The 24,707-nt window shown below is 41.5% G+C and overlaps 1 protein-coding gene across 1 annotated transcript in view; it reads left to right on the forward strand.

Moving 5' to 3' along the window:
* The first annotated feature begins 19,596 nt into the window (after positions 1–19,596).
* LOC145409941 (uncharacterized) overlaps positions 19,597–24,707 on the forward strand; it is a 217,554-nt gene continuing 212,443 nt past the window's right edge. The window contains exon 1 of the mRNA XM_080280201.1: positions 19,597–19,659. Within this exon, the coding sequence (XP_080136327.1) occupies positions 19,597–19,659 (63 nt within the window). The remainder of the gene's footprint in view (positions 19,660–24,707) is intronic.

Below are 24,707 nucleotides of genomic sequence, written 5' to 3' on the forward strand. Positions count from 1 at the left end.
CAGGCAACAAATTTAGTATGAAGAGCTATGGGAGATGCCCAGTTCCTCCAGATTAAAATTAACTGGCTACAGTAACTGAGGAGACTTACTCCCTTCTCAGAACTAAGACTCTCTGGATTTAACACAAGCAGGACTTTGCTGTGTGGCCATTTCACAGGTCATTACAGCACTCGGCTGGATCGACCTTTTTTATGCTCTGATTATAATTGGGCTTTCTGGAGGCTTGAATGGTCTGTGAACAAGTGTGTGTGGGGCCCATTTCACTGAGCATCCTGTTGATAAGGTTCCTGTATAGTACCTCACCTCACCTTGAGAGGGAATTGTTATTTAGATGATGGTTGCCAAAGTAATGGACTTCTGGGTGGTTAGGTCTAGTTCTATAGAGAGTCAATTGCCAGAATGGTGTGTGAATGTGTGTGTGGCCCATTTCATTAAGCATGCTGTTGATGAGGTTTCTGTATAATACCTCACCTCACCTTGAGAGGGAATTGTTATTTAGATGATGGTTGCCAAAGTAATGGACTTCTGGGTGGTTAGGTCTCTAGATCTACAGACAGTCGACTGCCAGAATGGTGTGTGAATATGTGTGTGGTCCACGTCACTGAACATGACGCTGACAGTTCTTATTTTTTATATTTACTTTTAATCACCCTGTCTCTTAAACTTACCTCAGCCTTTATATGTGGGAATTAGGGTCAGGATGATGCTGACGAGGGATGCCTTCAAGCAATGGCACTGATATAAACAGGAAGTGCAGCTGCCTGGTTATAAAAATGTCCCTCATCTTTCTCACTGTCCCCAAAGGGTGAATGGTGACTGCAAGCTGAGGGCACCTTCAGCCTGCAGTCCACCATGTTCATGTTCAGTTGAATATGGCACTACAACTAATACCACCAGGGTCAGCATGATAATATTAACAGTTCTTTGCACATTTTCATTTCATAAAAATTCTATGCACACACTTTACTGAACTTTCACTCACCATGCACACAGAGCAGTAGAAAAAAGGTAAGTTATATAAAGGCTAACACCTCATGAGATGTTTAGATTTTAACCCTTAACCCCTTCACCCTTGGAGCCAGAATCCCAAACCACACGCAAGCTTTGAGGTAAATGAGATTGAGCTTTATGTGTAGCAATAACTAAAAATTATTTTATGTTATGGTACTTTAAATACTGGAGGTTTTACACTGAGTTGCAGTGACATATATTGGGGTGCCAGAACTACATGAATAATGATGGCCTATATCACATTTAATCAGTCATTTTCAAATATGCTCTGGCCCCAAAACTGACTAGAAAAAGAGAGAGTCACAAGGTACAATGACTGCCTCAAGAAGGGAGTCACCACTAATGAAAATCAATAATTAATGAAGGGCTTTGGTGGAAATTCTATTGCGACCTCAAGGAAAGAGTTACCAAGTTTATGACTAACTGATTTATTTAACCCTTTCAGTACAATGGCGCCCTGGCAATGCTTGGGTTAATTTACAGCCAATGGATGGCTTATCTGATCTTCTGACCCTGTGATTAACTTACTTCACCTAATTACATATATATTTTTTTTAACGCACAGAAAATGGTACCAAAGGTTAGAAGCCCTGAAAATTATTCCCTCCAAGAAGCTATTTAACTTAAGCAGCTCAACATTACCTCAGTTTAAGCTTTTCTAATTTACTTTAACCCTCAAGGGGTACAAGGGGTTAAGGGTTGAAATCTTACAAGGGATTCACAAACACTTATGATCTATTTCTTCTCGTAACTGACAAACACAGGATATATTCTGCTGTCTCCTCTTCTTGTCTGGCCTGAAAAAAAGAAATCACAGCTACGGCAAGAAATTGATCATAAACCTGCTGTAAATCAACATACTAAGCAATAATATACAACTTATTTATATTATTCAGTCAGTCAGTCCTCTTATAGGTCAGGGATGCTTTCCAAAATGTCAATATTTTTCCCATACGAGACAGGGATGTTTAAAAATACAGCATTACAACTTTTTATAACACAAGAGAGATACTTTCCAAAACATCAAGATTTCTATAAGTCAGGGATGCATTCTAAATTATAAACACTTTTCTTGTACCAGACAGGGGTGATCCATAATATGACTGCCTTTTCAAAACATCTGAGGCTGCAAACTGGTGGAAATTGGCTTTTTATACATGACCACTCTCCCCTTTATGTTTGGGCTGAGCAGAAATAAGCAGACTAGCCTTGGGCCCCTATGTTCCTTAAGAGGCTTAGTAAGGCCTGCATGTTATTCTTTGAACATCACACAGATCTCTTCTCCCACTCATCAGTCATAAAACAGAAGCATGTCTCACCATTGCTTTATTTCTCTTATAACTATTTAATAAACTGCTGAAGAATTACAGCCTTACCTTCAATTTATGTTGCTTGTGAATATTCATGGTTATTTTGAGGTATGTGTCTCAATCACGAATACATCAAAGGTACTGCATTATTATTATTATTATTATTATTATTAATACTCTTCTTATTATTAATTGTAGTAGTAGTGGTAATAATTTCCCCACACACATCCCAGACCTATAAAGAGGACTTATGGCCATATAATTAAAACCGAGTGTGCTAAGTTAGGGACAAGAACCTTTTCATGTGATAATTTCTCAGATCTGTCCTTCTTATATCACTGCTGATTACTGTATGTACTATGGAAAGCACGCTGATCACAGTTATCATTTACAAGTGATGGAGTGGAGAGGTATATGAGAGAGGGGGGTGTGGGCTGGGAGCAGGGCAGTGAAATGGCATTGGACAGGGCGACAAGTAGGCTATTTGTTTGTGGCCACCCCTTACAGGACTGAGGCATCCGGCAATAGGTAGATGGATAGACAAGTGACTAAAATAAGGGATCTGATACACTGACACCCTCGGTTTTAATTATACGGTTCTGACTGAATAAACATTACACATAATTTTCCTGTACTAAACATCTCATGAGGTGTACATGTAATGAACCACATCCAGGTACATTCTTCCCTCCCCCCCCCAACCCCTCACTGCATATTTGGTTCCCATTAAATTCTGACATTTTTATTTACAAGAAATATGTTGTATAGAGTTAAAAATATTCTTATTTTAAACTTAAGGCATATACAGGATGACCCATATAAAACACTCCACTAGAAATGCATGTGGCAATATCTTGTGTGTTAAGAGGATAGCTCAGCCTGCTGGTGTGGGTGTGGGTGTGGGAGTAAGGAATTAATGACACAAAGTAGACAGCGTAGATGCAGATAACACTAAGCCATCACAACACACAAGAAATTGCCCGGCAGAGTGGACTGTGGAGTGTTAAATATGGGCCACCCTGTACATAGGAGGTAAACTCTCAACAATTCCTTTACATCAACTGTTTGACTTCATATCAACAGTAGATTACTTCCTGGCAGTTTTATTCTGGGAAAGAATTCTTGTTAGTTCTACAGCCGTGGTATTATCTAATTACGGTACTTTGTTTTGGTTATGTCCTCATGATTTTATTCAATAGAGACGCTGTATCGAGTCAAGTGTTATCAATATTAGTAATTCTTTTATGGCAGTGGTTTAACTTGGGTATTTCTTTCTATTTAACACTCAATGACTTTTATTTACTGGGAAAAATTTAATCTTAATTCTTCAATATGATTTAATCCGGGAATTTCTGTTCTCTACTTAAATCCTGATTTTATTGGAGAAAAGTTTAATCTCTTGCTGTAACTGGTTTAACTTTGATATTTTTTCAAGTTAACTTCTGATGATTTTTATTCAAGGAGAAATGTTCTGTTACTCTTAATTTTTCTATACCAATCTTAATCTCCTGATATTACTGAAGGAGAAAAGCTAAATGTGAATCTTGAAGGCAGAACCAATACGCAGTGAAGGATTAAGGGAAGAATAATGATCTGGATGTGGCTTTCCCCAGGTTAATTATTTTATACCCCCAATACAGTGCAATTCCCAAAATCCGAAATAGTTAGGATAAAGAGGTGCCTGGATTTTATTGGTGGGTACACAGGAATTCCCTAACTTTACCATCAGCTATAAGTATGGACACCCACTTGCTTGTATTTCTTTAAAAAAATAATTGTACCGTCTTTACTTTATGCCACAATTAGGGTTTTGATGGCAAGGTTTGAAACTCAACAACTAACACTATTTATTTCCCCTTCTCTCTCTCTCTCTCTCTCTCTCTCTCATCCATGGAAACAGACTCACAGAGCAAACTACTGAATCACGTACTGTACACGGTTCATGGGAGTCCAGTCTGAGCCGCCTTAGATGACTGTACAGTGACCCTGGAAACTAGACCAGGAAATCTTCTGGTAGTAAGCAGGTTCTGTCATGAAATGTATCGGAACAACGACTCTTCCCAGAACCTTTCAGAAAACTGGGATTTTTTTGGATATTTGAATTTCGGATTTTGGGAATTGCACTGTACTGCTCTCTCTCTCTCTCTCTCTCTCTCTCTCTCTCTCTCTCTCTCTCTCTCTCTCTCTCTCTCACACACACACACACACACACACACACACACAAACACACATATTATTTCATCCTAACCCTAATTCCCACACAGAAGGCTGGGTAAAACAGGACCCAGGGCCAAAGACACGAGAACTATCATAACAATACAAAAGAAATCATAATCATCATCATCATCATCATCATGCCAATTTCCATCTCAGAGATGAAGGAAGTTGACACCTAAATGATTATGTACAACTCTGGGCAAACTTTCAATAACATTACATATATGATTTTGAAGGTCTTGGCTGCACATGCACACGTCAGCCATTCTATGCTTGTTGACTCTATCAATAGTGTGTTTACTCCAACCAGGCAGAGATCCCCATCCCCTTCCAGCTTAATTAATGGCCTATTCTGATCAACTTCAACTATAGTGTATTTATTCTAACCTGGCAAAGATCCCCATCCCCTTCCAGCTTAGTTCATGGCCTATTCTAATCAACTGTAGTGCATTTATTCTAACCTGGCAAAGATCCCTAACCCCTTCCAGCTTAGTTCATGGCCTATTCTAATCAACTGTAGTGCATTTATTCTAACCTGGCAAAGATCCCTAACCCCTTCCAGCTTAGTTCATGGCCTATTCTAATTAACTATAGTGTATTTATTCTAACCTGGCAAAGATCCCTAACCTCTTTCAGCTAGCATAACTATAATGCATTCACTCTAACCTGATAAACATCCCTAACTCCTTTCAGATAAGTTAATAGCTAAGTGTAGTCTCAGCCTAGACTCTGACTATTATGTAAATGAGACTGAGTTCCCCACCCAGGAGTGCTGGGCAAAGCTAACTAATCTAGCCTACTCTAAGGGACAGATTTTAGTTGTGTACAAGAGATATGTATGTGTAGTAGTCTCATCCCGGACTCTGACTACAGTGTAAATGTGGCTGAGTTCCCCGCCTGGGCTTGTTGTGCAAGGCCAAGTACCGGGCTTTTGTCCTCACACCACTCCCATGGTAGTACCTCCCGGGGACGATGGTAACCACCCATCTACTACCTAACAAACTACCAACAGCATGACCTGTGAAATAATCCAACCATTCAAGCCACAGAATTCTAGTTCCACCTCACTGTACAAAAACATAAACCTAACTTGACAGCAAATATCAACTAGTAAACAAGATCTCTTTACTACTAGAGGATTCTAAGCTGATAAAAACAGTCTTCATTAACTCCCTCACTACTAGATGCCTCTTATGCCACCTAGACCTGTACCCGATGTCAATTACAGTATATCACGCAATGTATCATCCTACCACACATTTCCCACCTTTCAAAAGCCTTCCACACCTATAATGCAAGATATATTGACTGTTCCTCCATGCACTGATAGGTTGGCTGTCTAATATAGTCCAACCACCAATATTATCCACTATCTGCTTAGTCTTGTAGTCTAGGCTCACACAATGTACACATATCCTAACCTACCTATTGACACAAATCAACTCCAGTGCTTCCCACTATCAACATTTCTTTCTCTTTGGTCTAGATGCAAATGGGCTGTCTAATAGGGGCCAACCAGCCTATGCAGTTACACTCGTTGCTCATTACAAAATACATCATCATGATCATTATCACCATCATAAAAAATTCATCATCATCACCACCACCTGAAAGCATAATTTAACTACATACAACTGCAGACACAAATACTGATACACATCATTTTGAAAGAAAAAAAAAAAAAATGAACAATTACTTCTGAAACAAAGAACAATAATATAATACTTGTAGCTTTAAAAACACATTAGAGCACTGTGTGAGAATGCCAGAATAGAGACAGTCTCATAATTATTATTTTTTCACAGCTACATCAACACATTAACACTATCTGAAATCATCATCATAATCATCATCATCATCATCATCATCATCATCACCACCTAACCTAACCTAACCTATCAGCAACAATCACTGTACACTTATTAAAATAGTACCAATGTATACTGCTGTGTTGTTGCTGAGTAACTCCAGTCTGTCTTGCCAAGCAGACCCATCAACAGCAGGTAAGCAATTACCCCTTCAGAGCCACCCTGTGCAGTGAACTAATGTTCCCTGCAGTAGACAGTGCCTCACTGTGACAAGGCACAGCGAGGCATGGGAAATGGAGTGGAGGTTTGGTTCATGGATGGATGCCACATTTGTGTCTCTCCACTCAGTTAACAGGCACCACAGCAGGCTCCACATCACCCATTCCTTGGTTATATGGTTACCACCCAGCGTAGTAAATAGTTTCCTGGGCTACAGGGAACCATTTGGCTTGTCACTTGGTGTAGAGTCACCTGAAGTGGAAGAAGAGTAATAAAAAGTGACAGGGAGGATGGAAGAAATAAGAAGGAAGGAAGGCAGGCACAGAAAAAGAATGATAGGGGTGAAGGAAAAAGTAGCCAGCACTACATCAAGTAAGTGGATGACGGTCGCCACCACCTACCACAACAAGGTAAACGACACATTTAAAACAAAGACAAAGACCACACAGCACTATCAGTTATTCAGAAGCTGGATGTATTACAGACAAGGAATTGGAAACGGCTGATGTGGATGAGGACACGATAAAGGGTAAACAAGACAAAACTAGAGTAAGGCAGGATTAAGATCAGCCAAGGCAGTCTCATACTTTCCAACTTCTTATTGATTTTCTTGGCTAAACATCATGTAAGAGCAGGGATATTTCTTAACACCTCTTCCTTGGCAACTTATTTTGCCTCTTCCATCTTAATACCCTCTATGAAGTTACTGATACAAATTATGTTGATATTAAAAGTATGAAAATGATATAAACTGGTGCTGGAGACTGATGCCTTCATATGATGGCACTGATATAATGGGATGATTCCACTGCCTGGTTATACAAACATCCCTAACCTACTTCTCTATCCCCCAGAGAAAAGACGGTTGACTGCAGGAGTGTAACTTAAGTCTGCTGTCCCCTTGGTTCACATTTCAGACAATCATAGGGCCACAACAACCACTAATATACCACCACTAAATACAAATGGAATTCTACATATTACATTCTCCTTACTAAACACATTATTGTATCACTGTATTGTTTATAAAGGCTTTAATACGCTTGCTTGCACTGGCCTTGGTCACCTTAAAGACAGCACAATAATATATATCCCACTGAACAGAAATATGAGGAGCTATAAACACCAAGCCAATCCATATACAGTACAATATTACTCTCAATTAACTGTTATATGAGTCTGGAATTCTCATTAATCTATCTGTCTGTCTGTCTGTCTAGCCATCCATCTGTCTGTCTGTCTGTCTGGCCAGCCATCTGTCCCTGTCTGTCTCACCATATTCTCACTTGACTGCTATCCAATTGTCCACATTTCTCATTACTCTGGCATCAATCAATCTCTCCCTCTCTCTAGTACTCTGTATTTGCCTGTCTGTCTACAGTATACATATCTGTTTGCCTACCTACCTTACATGCCTATCTATCTATCTATTGCCAGACACCACAATCCCACAAGGGGTGGCCATTTGACTCTGAGTTATTTGTTTTACGGGGAGGGGCACTAACCCTCCACCAACCCACTTGTTGACACGTAGGGAGATATGCCTATCTATCTATCTAAAATTTCTCATTACTCTGGCATCAATCTATCTATCTGCTTGTCTGTTTAATTACCTGTCTATCTATACCTATCTGTTTGCCTGCCTACCGTACCTTACATGTCTATCTATCTATCTAACCATCTATCTATCAAAAGTCACATGTCTTAATCCTAGAATGGTTGGCTATGAATAAATGCCTGTCACCCTGTCCTATGCCATCACACTGCCTTCCCTCCAACTCACACCACTTTCATTCATAAACATCTCTATACTATCCCTCCATCTCATCCTCAGTCTCTCCACCCCCTTCACTTGCCTACTCTTCTAGTCAGTTTCTCATTCTCCATCCTCTCGTCTCCTCAGTCACTCAAACTACCAGCATTGTCACTTCATCATCATCATCATCACCATCCAGACCTTTTTCTAACCTAAAGACAGATTGTGGTAGAGTCTAGTGAGCAAGAACAAGTCAGACAGAGGGAGAAACTAACCAAGTCTACCCAAATGAATGGGCCAAACACTCATCATTTAATCCTCTGGAATCCTGATTTCACCCCACAGGCATCAACATCCACACTTATGCTTTTCATACCTCCTACACAGCACCTGTTAGAATGAGCTGTGGTGATTGAGTGGGATGCCTTCATGTGGTGTCACTGATAAAAACAAGTCACCTATGCACATGTCCCTTACAATCCCTCCCTATCCCTGGAAAGGAGGATGGTGGTCTGTAGGTGATGGACAACTTCAGTCTGCCGTCTGCTTAGTTAATAACTGGATAAGTCAAGGGCAGCCACAATGACAAGAAAAAAACAAGTGCATCATGTCTGTATATCCCTTTAGCCAAACCACAAGTCTGCAGTCCACTGGGTTCTATTACCGATAAGCCTGGGACCACAACAAACATAATAAGCTGTACAGCATGGCATCATCAAATAAAGGGTTGGGAGTTGTCCTTTGTACATTGTAAACAGATAACAGGCTGGCAAAAGGTGAGAACAGGGAGGCCAGCTGATGTAAGAGCTCAGCATGGGGTTGTCAAATGCTCTACATCAACGCAACGTGCATGGATAATGATACTCTAATGTGCTGTGCAGTGCTGTGCCTCTAAGTGCTGTGCCTACAATATAAGTGCATCTACAGTTCATTCACTTTAACTTGGTGAAGATTTTCATACTTTCATTCACTTAAACTATTATGGATATTTTCATCTTTTTATAGCCTGTTTTCTATGCATCAATATCAGAGTACGACAATGCTCCAGCACAGTGTATTTTCCACTGCACTTCTTCATGACTAGCACCATTTTATATCTCAAATTATGGGTCAGCATTAGATAAAGGGGTGGCAATTTTACACCTAGTTAAAGTGAACAGAACTGTATCAACATGGTTTCAGAGTACTGTACGGTACCTGTTCAATTGGTGTTGGATGGGATGCCTTCAGGTGGCTGCACCAATACAACCAGACAGCAGTTAAATAAATGCCCCTGAACTACCTCCCTATTCTCTAAAAGGAGGCTGGTGGACTGCAGGACAGGGATGACCAGGCTGCAGTCCAACAAAGTCAGCTTCTGATAAGTGTGGGCCACAACAACAACAACAACAACAACAACCTGTCCTCACTCTTTGCCTGCACTTTTTTTCTTTTTATACAAATAAAATGAATCTATGTTTCCTCTCATGGAATCCTCATACTGATGTTTGCCATGGTACAACTTTCTTTTTTTCTTTACTGGTAACTAAACAAATGGCTAAAACAGGTAACTGCTTCCTCACAGCTGTTACAAGTTGATGGGAATAAACAATCTGAGATGTATATTAATATTTGTAACACAGTGAGAGTTTCAGCTTGAACTTTTACTATGTGCTTGTGTTTGAGTGTTTCCTTTGAGTTGTAATTGTGTGGCTGGTTACCAAGTTTGTACATGGCTTATAACAATTTGTCTAAGTGTTATTCTTTTACTTCAAGACTTCTAGTGTGTCTGTTCTAACCTGGCAAACATCCTCAACCCCTTTCAGTTCAGCTGGTGACTAAGTGTAGTCAGACTGGAGGGTCAGGTTGACTAGCAACCAGGGAGACTCATTACTACCTCGTATCTAAGGCTCATAAAAATTCACACACTCACATTTAAGCAATCAAGTTGTGAGAGTGGGGCAGTTCCATCTGATGAAAACAGAGACTACAATACTATAATCAGGAGTGCCTCTCACCACACTGGGAACTCATTATCTATCTCCATTTCACACTGTTCTCTGACAAGGCTGCCATCCCTCCATCCTACACCACCCTCCTTCATTCATCTCTCTACCCTTACACCCTCCACCTCATCTTTGGTCTCCCTCTCCCCCTCCACCTCTCTCCTAGTCAATCTCTCATTTCCCATTCCTTTCCCATGGCCAGGGTACTCCACCTAACCCTTTTCAGCACATCCACATCAACACAACACTCATTAACTTCCTCATTGCTCTGTCTCTGTCTGTCTGTCTGTCTCTCCACATAATCCCCCATGCTTCACATCCACATCAACACAACACTCATTAACTTCCTCATTGCTCTGTCTCTGTCTGTCTGTCTGTCTCTCCACATAATCCCCCATGCTTCACATCCACATCAACACCACAACACTCCTTCACTTCCTCACTGCTGTCTGTCCTTCCACGTACCTCCACACGCTTCACATTCACATCAACACCAAAATACTCCTTAACTTCCTCATTTGTGTCTGTTTCTCCACATAGCTCCACATAAAAACATATGTTCACATACATATATATACTTCCATACATGCACATACACATTCGAATCAACACCACAATGCCTCTTTTAACTTCCTCATTTGTCTGTCTTTCTCCATGTGATTCCAGGGGACAGGGTGGCTCAGTGGTTGAGTGTATGACTCGAGATTGAAGTCGAGAGTTTGCACCCTGCCCGTGTAGCTGCCCTGCTGGGAGAGGTAACACTCTCCCATCACCTTGAAGGGCTATGTGATCAATTAAGGTCTAGCTCAGGGAATTCATTGCTTTCCATATAACTCCTCATTCCCCCCTATCTAAACCTAACCTAACCTAACTAGACCACTAAAGAATTAACCAGACCTGATCTAACCTAACCTAACCAAACTGAACCTGGGATTTAAAAAAATATATATATATATCTCAACATAACTCCACATGCTCCGTTAACTAAACCGAACTTAACCTAGTTAGACCTTTAGAGAAGTAATCCCACAGTACTCAAACTTATACCAATACACCCTTACCTGGAAATTTAAAAAAATATATTTATATATATACCTCACTTACCCAAACTACAGTATGCCTAACCACAAGCTCCCACCAATTCCAGATAACAGAGAGTATACTGTACTGTACTGTGATATGGCCCTATAATTAACTTGAGACATATGATTAATGTAGATCTGTATAAAGTAGGCCAAACTGAATTAAACTTAATGAAGGGTTCCTGACCCTAAATATCAATGATCATAAGGAATTGATTCAAAACATGGACGGCTGCATTACAGAATATCCGATACGACAAAAGAAGAGGAAATAAAAATAAACAAATAAATAGTAAATAAACATGACCAAAACAAGCTAACGAACTGAATAGGGGTTTCCAAGCACCTGTTACTGATGATCACGTGGCACTAATTCCAGAGAACAATATATTAAAGACCGTGTAAAAAAATTTAAACAAGAACAAAAGAAATCAAGTCAAGCTCAGAAACAGCCAAGAAAATCAATGGGGTGGGAAATTATGAGACCGAAAGACGAAAGCAAGAAGAAAAAACAAATATTCATAGGTCTTCGGAAAAGGTCCGTGACTCACTTTAAACATCAGCTAAATGAGGGGGATGGCCAAGTTAAAGAAATGAATTATGCAAGAAAGAATCGGATCCCAGCCAATACCAGCCATGAAATTACCAGACCAAATACCGGTATCATATGACCAGTAAGAGCTAAAAACCATATTATATATAAAAAAAAGTCTGGGATGCACTAAACACATCAGCTAAAAGATGGTGATGACGTCAACGAAAGATGAATTGTACAGGAAACCATCAGATCCATACATGATACTCTTTGGATCAAGAGTGCAACAGTGATTATAAAAACTGCACCTTTATCCTTTTCCCACGCTGAAAAATAACATTAACTGGCGTAAAGAAAAGTCTGAGATGCACTTAAAACAGCAGCTAAAACGGGGGGAAGACCCTGTATGAAATCACTGAAATCCCTAAGCACATTTTTCTTTTACTGTGTTCTGATGTTGACTTTATTAGGACAAGTATCAAGAAAATGAACAATTCCTGTCATAATTCAGCAACTGTAACTTCTGAAACGATCACACTTTCCAGGATACTGTTTACCATAAGCATTTCATAATCCTTTAAGTAGATTGTGGATCAATATGAGTCTGCAGTTGTAGTCACCAGCAAAAGTTCAACAATTTTCTGCATACCAATACAGTAAAAGTCCAATTCTTCGGCATCCAATTCCCCGGCAAATCTGACATTTCGGCAGTTTTGAGAAATAGTCCCATTTACGAAAATCTCTGATCGTTCGGCAGATTTTCCGATTTTTTTCGTCAGTCTTGAAATTCTCCATGAGTCCTTAGAGCCTGTTGCAGGACCTTCTACTGCTGGGGACTTCTTCCAGCAGTAGCAGAGTCCAATCAACCCCTTCTATTGTACATATGTAAATAAGGAACCTACTATAAGTTTAGGTAAGTGCATGTGAACTTGTAGGCCTACTGTACCATTACATTTATATACAGTATGTTCACTAATTTCTTTATTTTTCATATTCATGTATAGTACTGTATTCATTACAGTATTGTACAGTATCAAACAGTATACAGTACTCTCTCCAAACACATTTGTAATGATATGAGTAGTGATGATAGTGTTCACCGAAACATATAAGGTATTGAGTGGGTAGGGTTTTTGATAATTCGGCAATTTTGATATTTCAGCACTTGCCTGGTCCCACAGATGCCGAAAAATAGGACTTCTACTGTATTTAGGAAATGAAAGGTGTTACACAGAGTATCTTTAAGTGATACCAAAACAAGTGTCCTAAGATCTGATGCACTAAACTCAGGAGGACAAAAGACTGTGAGTAGAAAATCATACTAACAATGAGTCAATTCACAACCATTACAGAGCCACAGTTCCTAATAACCTTATGGGCAACAATTCACGAGATCAATAACTATAGCTTTGTAATGGCGACAAACTGGACCCATGTTAGTACTGCATTTTGACTCCTGAAGTTAGTGCATCAAGTCCTCTGACACCCTGTACGAGATACACAACACGAGTAGGACTAATACTCTCATTCACTTGGAGACAAATGAGAAATACACTGCCAAGGCTTTTCTGATGGCTTAAGCAATAGTGTAAGAAGGAAAGGAACCACCATTCATCTGGAGAGGCATGAGCAGTATGATGCCAAAAATTTCCTGAAGGCTTGAGCAAATAATATGAGAAGGAAAGGTACTCTCATTCACTTGGAAAGGAATGAGGAACATATTGCCAACACTTTTCTAATGGTCTAGGCAATGGAAGATGTTACACACCATTTTTGTGTGACAACAATATGAGGCACACGACAATGGAATATGAAAAGGAAGGATGATCTATGTCATTTGCGAGGGGGAGAAAAAATATGAAAGGCAGGACACAATCCAGACTGTTGGCAAACATCGTCTCATGGGTGTACATTACACCTATACGTACATAACAGCTGCCCAATTCATAACACCAGTGGTCATTACACACACACACCTAAATTTCTATGTAGGCCTTTCCAATCACAATGCTGACAGATGATTATTGGTTAATTGCTGCTTATGGCTGCACATTACAAGACACCAGCACATAACTCCTGTAACCCTTTCACACACAGTCACAAGGGTCTGTATAGGCTTTTCCTAACAGGACGAGGCCTGACAGATGGCTGAGCAACTTATCCATTCAACGTTACTTTCTCAGATTCTGTGGCACGATTCAATATGCATATCAATATGTAACTTCAGATGGGAATTTCTGTAACCCACATTGGGTCCATATACTAATTTAAGAGGTATCATAATACTTTCTAGTCATTTCTGTGACTCATGCATATATGCCAATTTAAGAGCTCTATCACTGCACATTAATAATTTCTTTAACTTAAATCAAGACCATTTGCTAATCTATGAGGTACATCACTGCACATTAATAATTTCTATAACAAATGCTCATTTGCTATAAACAGGTATATCACTGCATTTTCAGATCACTTCTATGACTCAAATCAATATGAGCGTAACGTGGAGGCAACTCATTTGTCGACAATTCTTATTGGAGTAAGGCATCCGGCAATACTCGTAGACAGATAGAAAGACACAATGTTGAGGTGAAATATGCTAAGTAAATCACAGAGGTGATAAAAGACCTTATATGCCACCTAAACACAGCCACTAATCCTAACCTGAAGCCGTTATATTTTTTTCACTTCAACTTGGCCCAGATTATTATCCTTTTGAAGTTGGATCTCACATAGCTCAATGGCGGAAAAAGATAATGCTACAGCTCCAAGCAATTTCCATGTCACTTCTTCATGACTAGCACCAAATTCTAACATTAATCATTTCTTACAACCCAGCACTCAAGATGGATAGATGGCAAATTTAGGCCAAGTTGAAGTGAAAAATGGTATCAACAGAAACAAACTAAAAAGCCGTCAATGGGGTATGACAGTTCTAAACCAAGGGGCTCTGGGCCAAGCTTGTTGCTTTGCTTTGCTCTGCGTTTCGTAAATTTTCAAACGTCTCTTGTCTATGCTTATCCCCTTTAGCATACGTCTGCCTGAAGAGAGATTTTTTACTGTACAGTACTACAGTGCTGAAAAGGGACTCCTTCATGTGGTTGCACTAAGACCAGATGGCTCAACTATTTGGTTGTATGATTGTCCCAGATTCCCTTCCATGTCCTCCAAATGAAGGGCAGTGGACTGCAAAAAGGTCAGTTTGGGGTTCCAGTCACCAGACTCACATTCAGATAAGCCTATGGTTGCTACTATGACTACCATTCCTACAACTGTAATTTTAGGATACACATAGCTTACATACCTACAATTAAAAATGAAGACAATCCCATCTTACCTACTCCAAGGTGTAGGGGCCCCAGGCTAGGCTGCTGTGGTCCAGTATATTTAAGGATAAATGATGAGCCACTTCTCTTGATACAATTACATGACTGGAAAAAATCCTCAGTCACCTCTTAAAGATCAAACATTTGCCAAGTTGTCCACAAACCCGAAGTTAGGTTGCCATTCGACTACATCTAAAGAGTAGATGACCAGCCTACTTCAATTTCATTATGTAATTAAAAAGCCTCCAGTTACCTCTTGGGGATTAAACTTATGCTAGGCCACCACTAGATTAATGATAAATAAATATATAGCAAAACAATGCAACTTTCAAAAATTTGTAAATATGATTAGTGGCAGGAGGGGGCGCTCACCATCCACTCCCTCGTTGCAGTGCTGTGCTTGGGTCACTACCCATTCCTCTCTTCCATCCTTCCTCTTCTCTTTCCTTCATTCTTTCCTCTTCCTTCTGTCTACAGGTGACTCTACACTGAGTGACAAGCAAAATGGTTTCCTGTACACCAGGAAACCATTTACTATGCTGGGTGGTAACCATGTAACCAGATTATGGCACCTGGTGGTTTAGTGGGTAATTAAGGTGCTCAAGCCAGACTGAGCCTGGGCAGGTTTATATCCAAAGGATGGTTGGGGTTCATTGCTATGTAATGCCACTCAGGGATGAGCGAGGCTGGTCACTCTCATCTTAAATGTCAGGACCAACTTGCCTAGCCCTGGGCTCCTACACTCTTCATGGGGCAATACTGGGTTAGATGATGATGGTGATCCTTTAACCTGACAACATTTTATATTCCATTAGAGGTGGTAATTTTAGGCCAGGTTAATGTGAAAGAAAAAATACAACAATGGGAATTTCATAAGCCATCTTTCACTCATTTCCTCTGACCCATTCAGTCTGATGACACTTCTGTTTTATTCATCCTGCCTTCAAGCAGTTTTATTCAAGCCAAGAAAGGCAACTCGTGCTGAAGGGATTACCAAAGGCTGTATATAACCTCTCCAGTTTGAAAAGTCTCTTCTGTGATGAAAAGCACTGTCTGGAAATAGCACAAATAAAATGAAAATAACATGTATCAGTGAAGCAGTGAGAAGCACATGAAGGAAAAAAGAAGAAGAAAAAAAAAAAACAGGTGGACTTATAACGAAGAATCAAATATCGGTATACTACAAAATTACCTTATCATCCTATCATCATCATCATCTAATCCCATTTGGCCCTAAACAGGTGCACAGAGGCCCAGGGCTTGGCTATTCAATGCCAACAATTAAGGCAATGATGACCAGCCTCACTTGCCTGAATGGTATTACATGAGCAATAAACCCCAAACAACTCTCAGATGGAACGTATAAAGGTTCCACCCAGTTAGAACACCTTAACCCACTAAACCACTAAGGCATCATTTGGTGACATGGTTACCACCCAACGTAGTCAGTATGGCTCACTTCCTGTATAAAAAGGCTTCTGTATGTGGGAGCGTTAAGGTACACTGTTTTCACTCTAACATGGCCAAGATTTTTGTCTTTGTGAAGCAATTTCATATACAGTACTCCAGAAGCTACGATAATGCTACAGCTCTACATCTATTCCACAGCACTTCTTTGTGACTAGCGCCATATTCCACTGTTAAACTTTTGCTATAAATCAAAATTCAATATAGAGAGGTGGCAATTTTTGGCCAAGTTAAAGTAAAATAAGGGTATAGTACTCACTAGCAGCACTGCATGATACTGGATCCTGGAGAGAAACTGTGCCCTGCTAAGGCCATGTCCACACCAAATGTTTGACAGTGTAAGCAGGTGATGGTAGGAGTTCTGGCCACTGCAACCCCTACAAGTGGTCCCACTGGACGTAGGCAGGTGTGGGTGGGAGTCTGGGCCACTGTCATCCATAAAAGTGGCCTCACTGGATGCAGGCAGGAGTTGTGGCCACCGTAGCCCACAGAACTGGCCTCACTGGATACATGCAGGAGTTGTGGCCACTGCATCCCACAGAAGTGGCCTCACTGGATGCAAGTAGAAGTTGTGGCCACTGTAACCAACAGAAGTGGCTGCAATGGATGTGGGTGGGTGAGGGTATTGGCCACTGTAACCTACAGAAGTCTCCTTCAATTCAGGCAGGTGTAGGCAGGAGTTGTGGCCACTGTAGCCCACAGAAGTGGCCTCACTGGATACAGGCAGGAGTTGTGGCCACTGTAACCAACAGAAATGGCTGCAGTGGCTGTGAGTGGGTGAGGGTATTGGCCACCATAACCTACAGAAGTGGCCTCACTGGATGCAGGCAGGAGTTGTAGCCACTGTAGCCCACAGAATTGGCCTCACTAGGGGGTTTTGGCCACTGCGCCCAACAGGAGTGGCCTCACTGGATGCAGGCAGTTGTCATGGCCACTGTAACCAATAGATGTGGCTGCAGTGGATGTGAGTGAGTGAGGGTACTGACCACTATAACCTACGGAAGGGGTCTCACTGGATTCAGGCAGGTGCAGGCAGGAGTTTTGCATCAGTGTGGCCCATCTCAGCTACCTGTGAAAGAAAATCATTGTCAGCATCATCGGAAGACCTACCTGTGGAAGAATGGAAAAAGATAAAAAAAAAAACAGCAAGTAGGCATGTTCACCACCAACCCACTAAATGCAGTGTTGCCCTCAGGTGACTCGACACAGTATGACAGACCAAAATGTTTCCTGCAATTCAGGAAGCCACTTATTATGTTGAGTGATAACAATATAACTAAATAACACCTGGCCATCTACTGAGTTAATGGACTCCAAACAGATGAGGTGCTAAGGGTTTACATTTGAGGGATGGTTGAAATTTACTGCTCACATAATGGAACTCAGGTGTACGTGAGGCTGGTCACCTTTGCCTTCAATGTCATGACTGCATAGCCCAGTCCCAAGCCTCTACACTCCTGACGGGGCAGAAAGGCTTGGACAATGGATGGTTGGATGTACAATGCAGTTTATCCTATTTATCAATTCATCTATCATCCAATCCTTTATTACCTCTACTAACAGGAGCACGGTGCTGGAAATGGATGCCTTCATGTGGTGGCATCAATACAACTGAGTGAATCACTTGCCTGGTTCACCAACTGTCCCTAAACTCCTTCTCAATCCTTTTAAATGAGAATGGTGGAGGAGAGCAGGAGCAGGGCAACTTCTGTCTGTAATCCACTGGGTTCACTGCCTGGGGCTGAAACTATTACTAAACTGCTTTTACTCTAATCAGGACTAAAACTGTCAACTCCCCATTTTGTACGCTGATGTGTAACACCAGAATCGTCCGTATAATTTTGTATCATTTATAAATGCTCCAACAAACCTGCTTGCACTGGCCTTGGTCGCCTAATGCCAGCTCTCCATGCTGCTTGATCTCTGGTAGCCTCCCTATTCAGTCTCTTATCCCTGACCGCATCCCAGGTCTTTTTTGGTCTGTCTCTTGCAACCCTACCCCCAACATTCACACTTCTCACCTTTCACACCTAATGCCATTCTCCATCCTATCAACATGCCCAAACCATCTCAATCTATCCCTGGACAGATTGTTTAAAAGGCAGGACGTCAAAGGCTGAGGGAAATCCAGACCGTAGAAGTGTAAATTAAAAATGGTCACACAGCCCCTGATGGATAAAGAAAAATGGGAGACATGGCGTTTCCCCAAGCTAGACCCTATATTGGATCATACAGTCCTGCTAGGTTACAGGAGCGCGCTGCCACTCCCAGCACGGCAATCCCGGGCAAGGCTCGAACTCGCAATCCCCCAATTACAAGCTTGATGCTCTACCACCGAGCCACTGTGCCCCCCCTCAAATGGATAAAATGAACAACTAACCTTATAGCACAAATACAGTTATTCCTTTAGCCATTTCAGTGTCCATGCATCTGTGTATGGTATATCTCCTGCGATGCTGGCACAAAGTTGTCTACAGGCATCATCACCTTTGTACAGGAACTCAGACATGCACTTCTACTTAGTTCAAGTTGTCTGTGCTGCTGTAGGCTGAAATACCAAAAAAAATATGGCATGAGGAAATCTTTTCCTCTTATCTACTCCACAGTATGGCATCTATATTGTTTAAAAAGGCTCCATCATGGCTGCATGGTAGACCTTGGTCATTTAATGGCAGCTGTCCATGCTGCTTGATCTCTTGCAGCCTCCCTATTCAGTCCCTTATCCCTGAGGTCACACTCTATGACCTCATCTCTCTCTTTTTTGGTCAGCCTCTCGCAACCTTACGCTCAATTTTCACACTTCTTACCTTCATGTCATGCCCAATCTTCCCCTCCTCATCTGTATCAAAAGACTTAATTACACCACAATAGATACAAAATATGGGTTTCAGACCTAAAACCAGTGTGGGCGAATTCCCCATATGCATCGGTCGTCCTGAGCAGGTATGAACGGGGCTCTTTAAAGGGATCCCCGGGTTTGTCGTCAACATATTTAAAGGTCCACAATACCCATTATTAACACATATCCCCTCATGTTTTTCCTCCCTTAATTCAACTCCGATGCTTGCCCACTAACGGGATCATATTCAGTCTTCAAAATTAATATGGATGGCAAGTCTTTGAGAAGATTTAAACATCACCCTAGCTTACCTGGTTTAAAGGGACATCTTGGTCACCTGGGGCGGAAGATACACCGTCATATATCCTTCGTAAAACTAATAAATACACCCTTATGTAATTAGCCCCACTGCTCAATAATGGCACCAGACAATAATGATCGTATAAGAATGAGAATTGCCATGATAACTGTAATAGAAACTTAATATTTATAGATCGTAATCTTAACTCACCATCACAGTCCTTTAACTTCTCTCATAATGCCCCAGTGACGTCACATACAACAAAGCATTTACCTATTACTGCTAAATTTTGAGAAGAGTTTCGTGAATATATCGTCAGTTTTTCAAAAATAATTTAAGTGATAATAAAATAGAGATGCATGTAAAGAATTACTTATTTAAATGTTAACCACTTGCGTCTGTGGCATCGCTTCTTTTAGCTTAATATTGCATTAAACTACACCATTTTCTTCGCTTGAGCCATACACATTCTGTGGATTAATCCAATCACTTATGCTAGGGGGAAAAAAAAAAAAAAGCTCCATCTTGTAAACCATATTATTTTTTATATCCTCCCGGCCTAGATTATCGTCATTTTACAGCTAATTTATCGAAGCTCAGTGACAGAAAAAGACAATGCTACGCTATGGCCCTACATCCATTCCACAGCACTTCTTCATGACAAGCATTATATTCTGGTGTTAATCTGTTGCTACATGGCCCCCTGAAGCTGCATCATCTATCTATCTATCTATAGCCCGACGCCCTAATCCCGCAAAGGGTGGCTGCAGACAAAACGCCTCCAAGTAGCTCTGTCACCCACCATTTGACTACCCTCCCCCCAACTCACCCCCCCCTCCCTCATATACCTCTCAACTCCATCCCTCCACCTCATCCTCGGTCTACCTCTCCCTCTTCCTCCCTCCACCTCACCTACATACACCCTCTTAGTCTTTCATTCTCCATTCTCTTCACATGTCCAAACCTCCTCAGTGTATTTCTCCTAATCTTCTCAACCACATCCACAGCCACCCCACAGCGTTCCTTCACTTCTTCATTCGTCAACCTGTCTCTCCACGTCACTCCACATGCTCCTCTCAAGTAACTCATTTCCACTGCTCTCACTCTTGACTTGTTCCCCTCTTGCAAGGTCCATGCCTCGCTTCCATACGTCAGGGTAGGGATCACAATACTATCATGCAGTGACAGCAGCTTAGCAAGTGAGCCTAAATGGCTCACTTGGTAAGCTGCTGTACTCACGCAGTTGCAAGCACTGGTTCGAATCCTCGCAGGGTGTCTAAATGGCTCACTTGGTAAGCTGCTGTACTCACGCAGTTGCAGGCGCTGAATATTTTTTCCCCCCTGGGGGTAGGGGGGTTTCAAGAATACTCCCCCAGTATCCCTGCTTGTCGTACGAGGCGACTAAAAGGGTTGGTGGTGGGTTAGTGCCCCACCCCGTAAAAAGAACTAACTAAAAAAGGGAACAAACTGCATCATGACCCTCTAAAATGCACCATGGCCCCTTAAAATGCATCATGGCCCACCAAAATGCACCATGGCCCTCTGAAAATGCACCATGACCCACTAAAATGCACAATGGCCCCCTAAAATACGTCATGACCCCCTAAAATGCACCATGGACCCCTGAAAATGCAACACTGCCCCCTGACAATGCAACACTGCCCCCTGAAAATGCACTATGGCCCCCTGAAAATGCACCATGGCCCCCTAAAATGCACCATGACCCCCTAAAATGCACCATGGCCCCCGTGAAAATGCATCATGGCCCTCTAAAAGGCACCAAGGCCCCTTGAACATGCACCATGGCACCCTAAAATGCACCATGGCACCCAGATTGAGAATGGTTTCGTAATGGATATTTGACAAGAGGTTTTCTATAGAAGGAAAGTCTGAAAGAAAACAGATAGATTTTTTGGGTAAACTTGTATATTCTCCTCATCTCTCATCACGTACTATTTACATATGGGTCTTTACACACACACACACACAGACACACACACACACTCGCTGGTGCAGTGGTAACGTTCTCGCTTGCCAACTGGTGGACGGGAGTTCGCGCCTCGCTCAGGTTGCGAAAAGTTTCACTGACGAAGTGGGTGGTTACTGTCCCCCTTGAGCAAGGGGACGGGTGTGTGCGTGTGTGAAGGTCACAGCCTTGCCCTTAGATCGGACTATATGAGCTCTCAGCTCCCTTCCGGGAGGGTAAAAGCTGACCATCACGACCATCAAGTGATCCTGACCGACCCGGTGAATAACACACACACACACACACACACACACACCGCTCGCTGGTGCAGTGGTAACGCTCTCGCTTGCCAACTGGTGGACGGGAGTTCGCGCCTCGCTAAGGTTGCGAAAAGTTTCAATGACGAAGTGGGTGGTTACTGTCCCCCTGGAGCAAGGGGACGGGTGTGTGCGTGTGTGAAGGTCACAGCCTTGTCCTTAGATCGGACTATATGAGCTCTCAGCTCCCTTCCCAGAGGGTAAAAGCTGACGATCACGACCATCAAGTGATCATGACCGACCCGGTGAATTACTGAACTGGGAGGAATGGGACTCGGGAGGCAGCGAAGATTCGTGGGGCACTATATTATTAAATATAACAATGAATAATGTGATGACGCAATGGGTCAAACAAGAGACACGGTTCCGAGGTGAGGACGCACCAGCAAGATTAGACTTACTGTTTACCAAAGAACCCGATGTAATAGAATCTTTGAAATATTTGTGTCCTATAGGCAAAAGTGATTATGTGGTCACTGAGTTCCAGATTATAATAGGGAACGTCGAGCCAAGAGACGAGCTTTATAGGCAGGGAAGATACAACTTTGGGAAAGCAAATTTTACAGGATTGAGAGATTTTTTGAAAATGCGGATTGGAGAAAATTCAGAGAAACAAGAGATACAGAGGAAGTGGGATATCTTTCTAGACCTCTATAATTTGGGAATGGAAAAATTTATATCAGGAGTAAGGGGGAAAGAAAACAGGAAAAAGGAGTGGTTTAATAGAAGGTGTATGATAGCAAAAAAAGAGAGAGATAAGGCGTGGAACAACTGGAGAAAGAGAGGTAACAACAGAACAAAGGAAGAATATAAAAGAACTTGAAATGAATACACAAGAATATGTTGTGAAGAAGAAAGGAATTTTGAAAAAGGTATAATAGACAAATCCAAGGAGGAACCCAAACTGTTTTATATAGATTTGTTAATGGCAAACTGAAACAAAAGGAAGGAATCACCAAACTGAAAGTAGAAGGAGAGGTCTTTAAGGATGCGGCAATGCAAGCAGAAATGATGAACAAATTGAATAGGAGTTTGTGGAAGGGGAGGAAGTGATTAGTAATGTACCGATGATAAAAGATATAAAAGTGGAGGTACACGAAGTGTATAAATTACTGGAAACTCAAGATGTAAGGCAAGCCCCAGACCTGGTGGAATTTCTAATTGGGTACTGAAGGAATGCAGAGAACAACTGGCGGATAAAGTTCACAGTTTAATTGTGTGTTCTCTGGAAGTCGGGAAAATGCCACAAGAATGGTAGATGGCAAATGTGGTACCAATTTATAAGGGAGGAAACAGGGAAGAACCCCTGAATTATAGACCAGTGTCTCTAACCAGCATGGTCGCAAAACTGTGCGAGAGAATCCTGAAAGACAGATGGATAAAATATCTAGAAGAGATGAATATTTTGTCTGAATGTCAGTTTGGATTCAGAAGTGGAAGGTCATGTGTTTCTAACTTGTTGAGCTTTTACTCAAGAGCGATTGATGTGGTACAGGAGAGAGATGGTTGAGTGGACTGTGTGTATTTAGACTTGGAGAGAGCCTTCGACAAGGTACCCCATAAGAGACTAATGTGGAAACTAGAGTATATAGGAGGACTGAAGGGGAACCTCCTGGAATGGATGAGAGACTTTTTGTGAGACAGACAAATGAGGACAGTAATAAAGGATAGGATATCTGGATGGAGGGAAGTAACAAGTGGAGTCCCTCAAGGCTCGGTGTTGGCGCCAGTAATGTTCCTGATTTACGTAAATGATATGGTAGATGGAGTGAACAGTTATGCAAGTCTATTTGCTGATGATGTAAAGATCTTGAGGAAGGTAGAGGTTGAGGAGGACTGTAAAATGCTGCAGGAGGATCTGGATAGGATACTGTACATGATTGGAGCTGGATGTGGGAAATGAAATTTAACGCAAAGAAATGTAAAATATTGGAAATGGGTAAAAGTGCCAAGAGGCCATCACTGAATTATTTGATGGGTAATGAATCAATCACAAAAGCGAGAGAAGAGGGAGATTTGGGAGTGCTGGTCCAAGATAGTTTGTCTCTTGAAAAACACAGTATTAACAAGACAGTTATTGAGACGTATAAACTCTTGACAAACATAAGAGTAGCATTTCATTATATGGATGAGATGATGAAAAAAATTGATAGTGGCCATGATCCGCCCCAGGTTAGAATATGCAGCAGTAATTTGGTCCCCACACAAAAAGAAAGATATAAACAAGATTGAGAGAATACAAAGAACAGCAACCAAGATGGTCCCCAGTCTGGCAGATCTGTCATACAGAGAGAGGCTGGAAAAACTGGATTTGCCTTCCTTAGAGGAAAGGAGAAAGAGGGGAGACATGATTGCAATGTTCAGGACCATTTTTTTTTCTAAATAGATAATGAATGGAGGAAGGGAAAACATCCTCCATTCATAAAGTATTTTTAACAACTGGATTTGGATTGAAGTGGATTAAATGTTTGTGGGAAGCAACTCCCAGGAAGTGAATTCCAGAGAGTAGTAGTTCTGGGGATAAATGAATTTTGATAAGCAGAGGTTCTGCATTGCGGGGGAGAGAGT

The sequence above is a fragment of the Coenobita brevimanus genome, chromosome 83 (genome assembly GCF_032717465.1).
Source record: "Coenobita brevimanus isolate Jiangsu-jjx chromosome 83, ASM3271746v2, whole genome shotgun sequence".
In the NCBI taxonomy this organism is placed as follows: domain Eukaryota; kingdom Metazoa; phylum Arthropoda; class Malacostraca; order Decapoda; family Coenobitidae; genus Coenobita; species Coenobita brevimanus.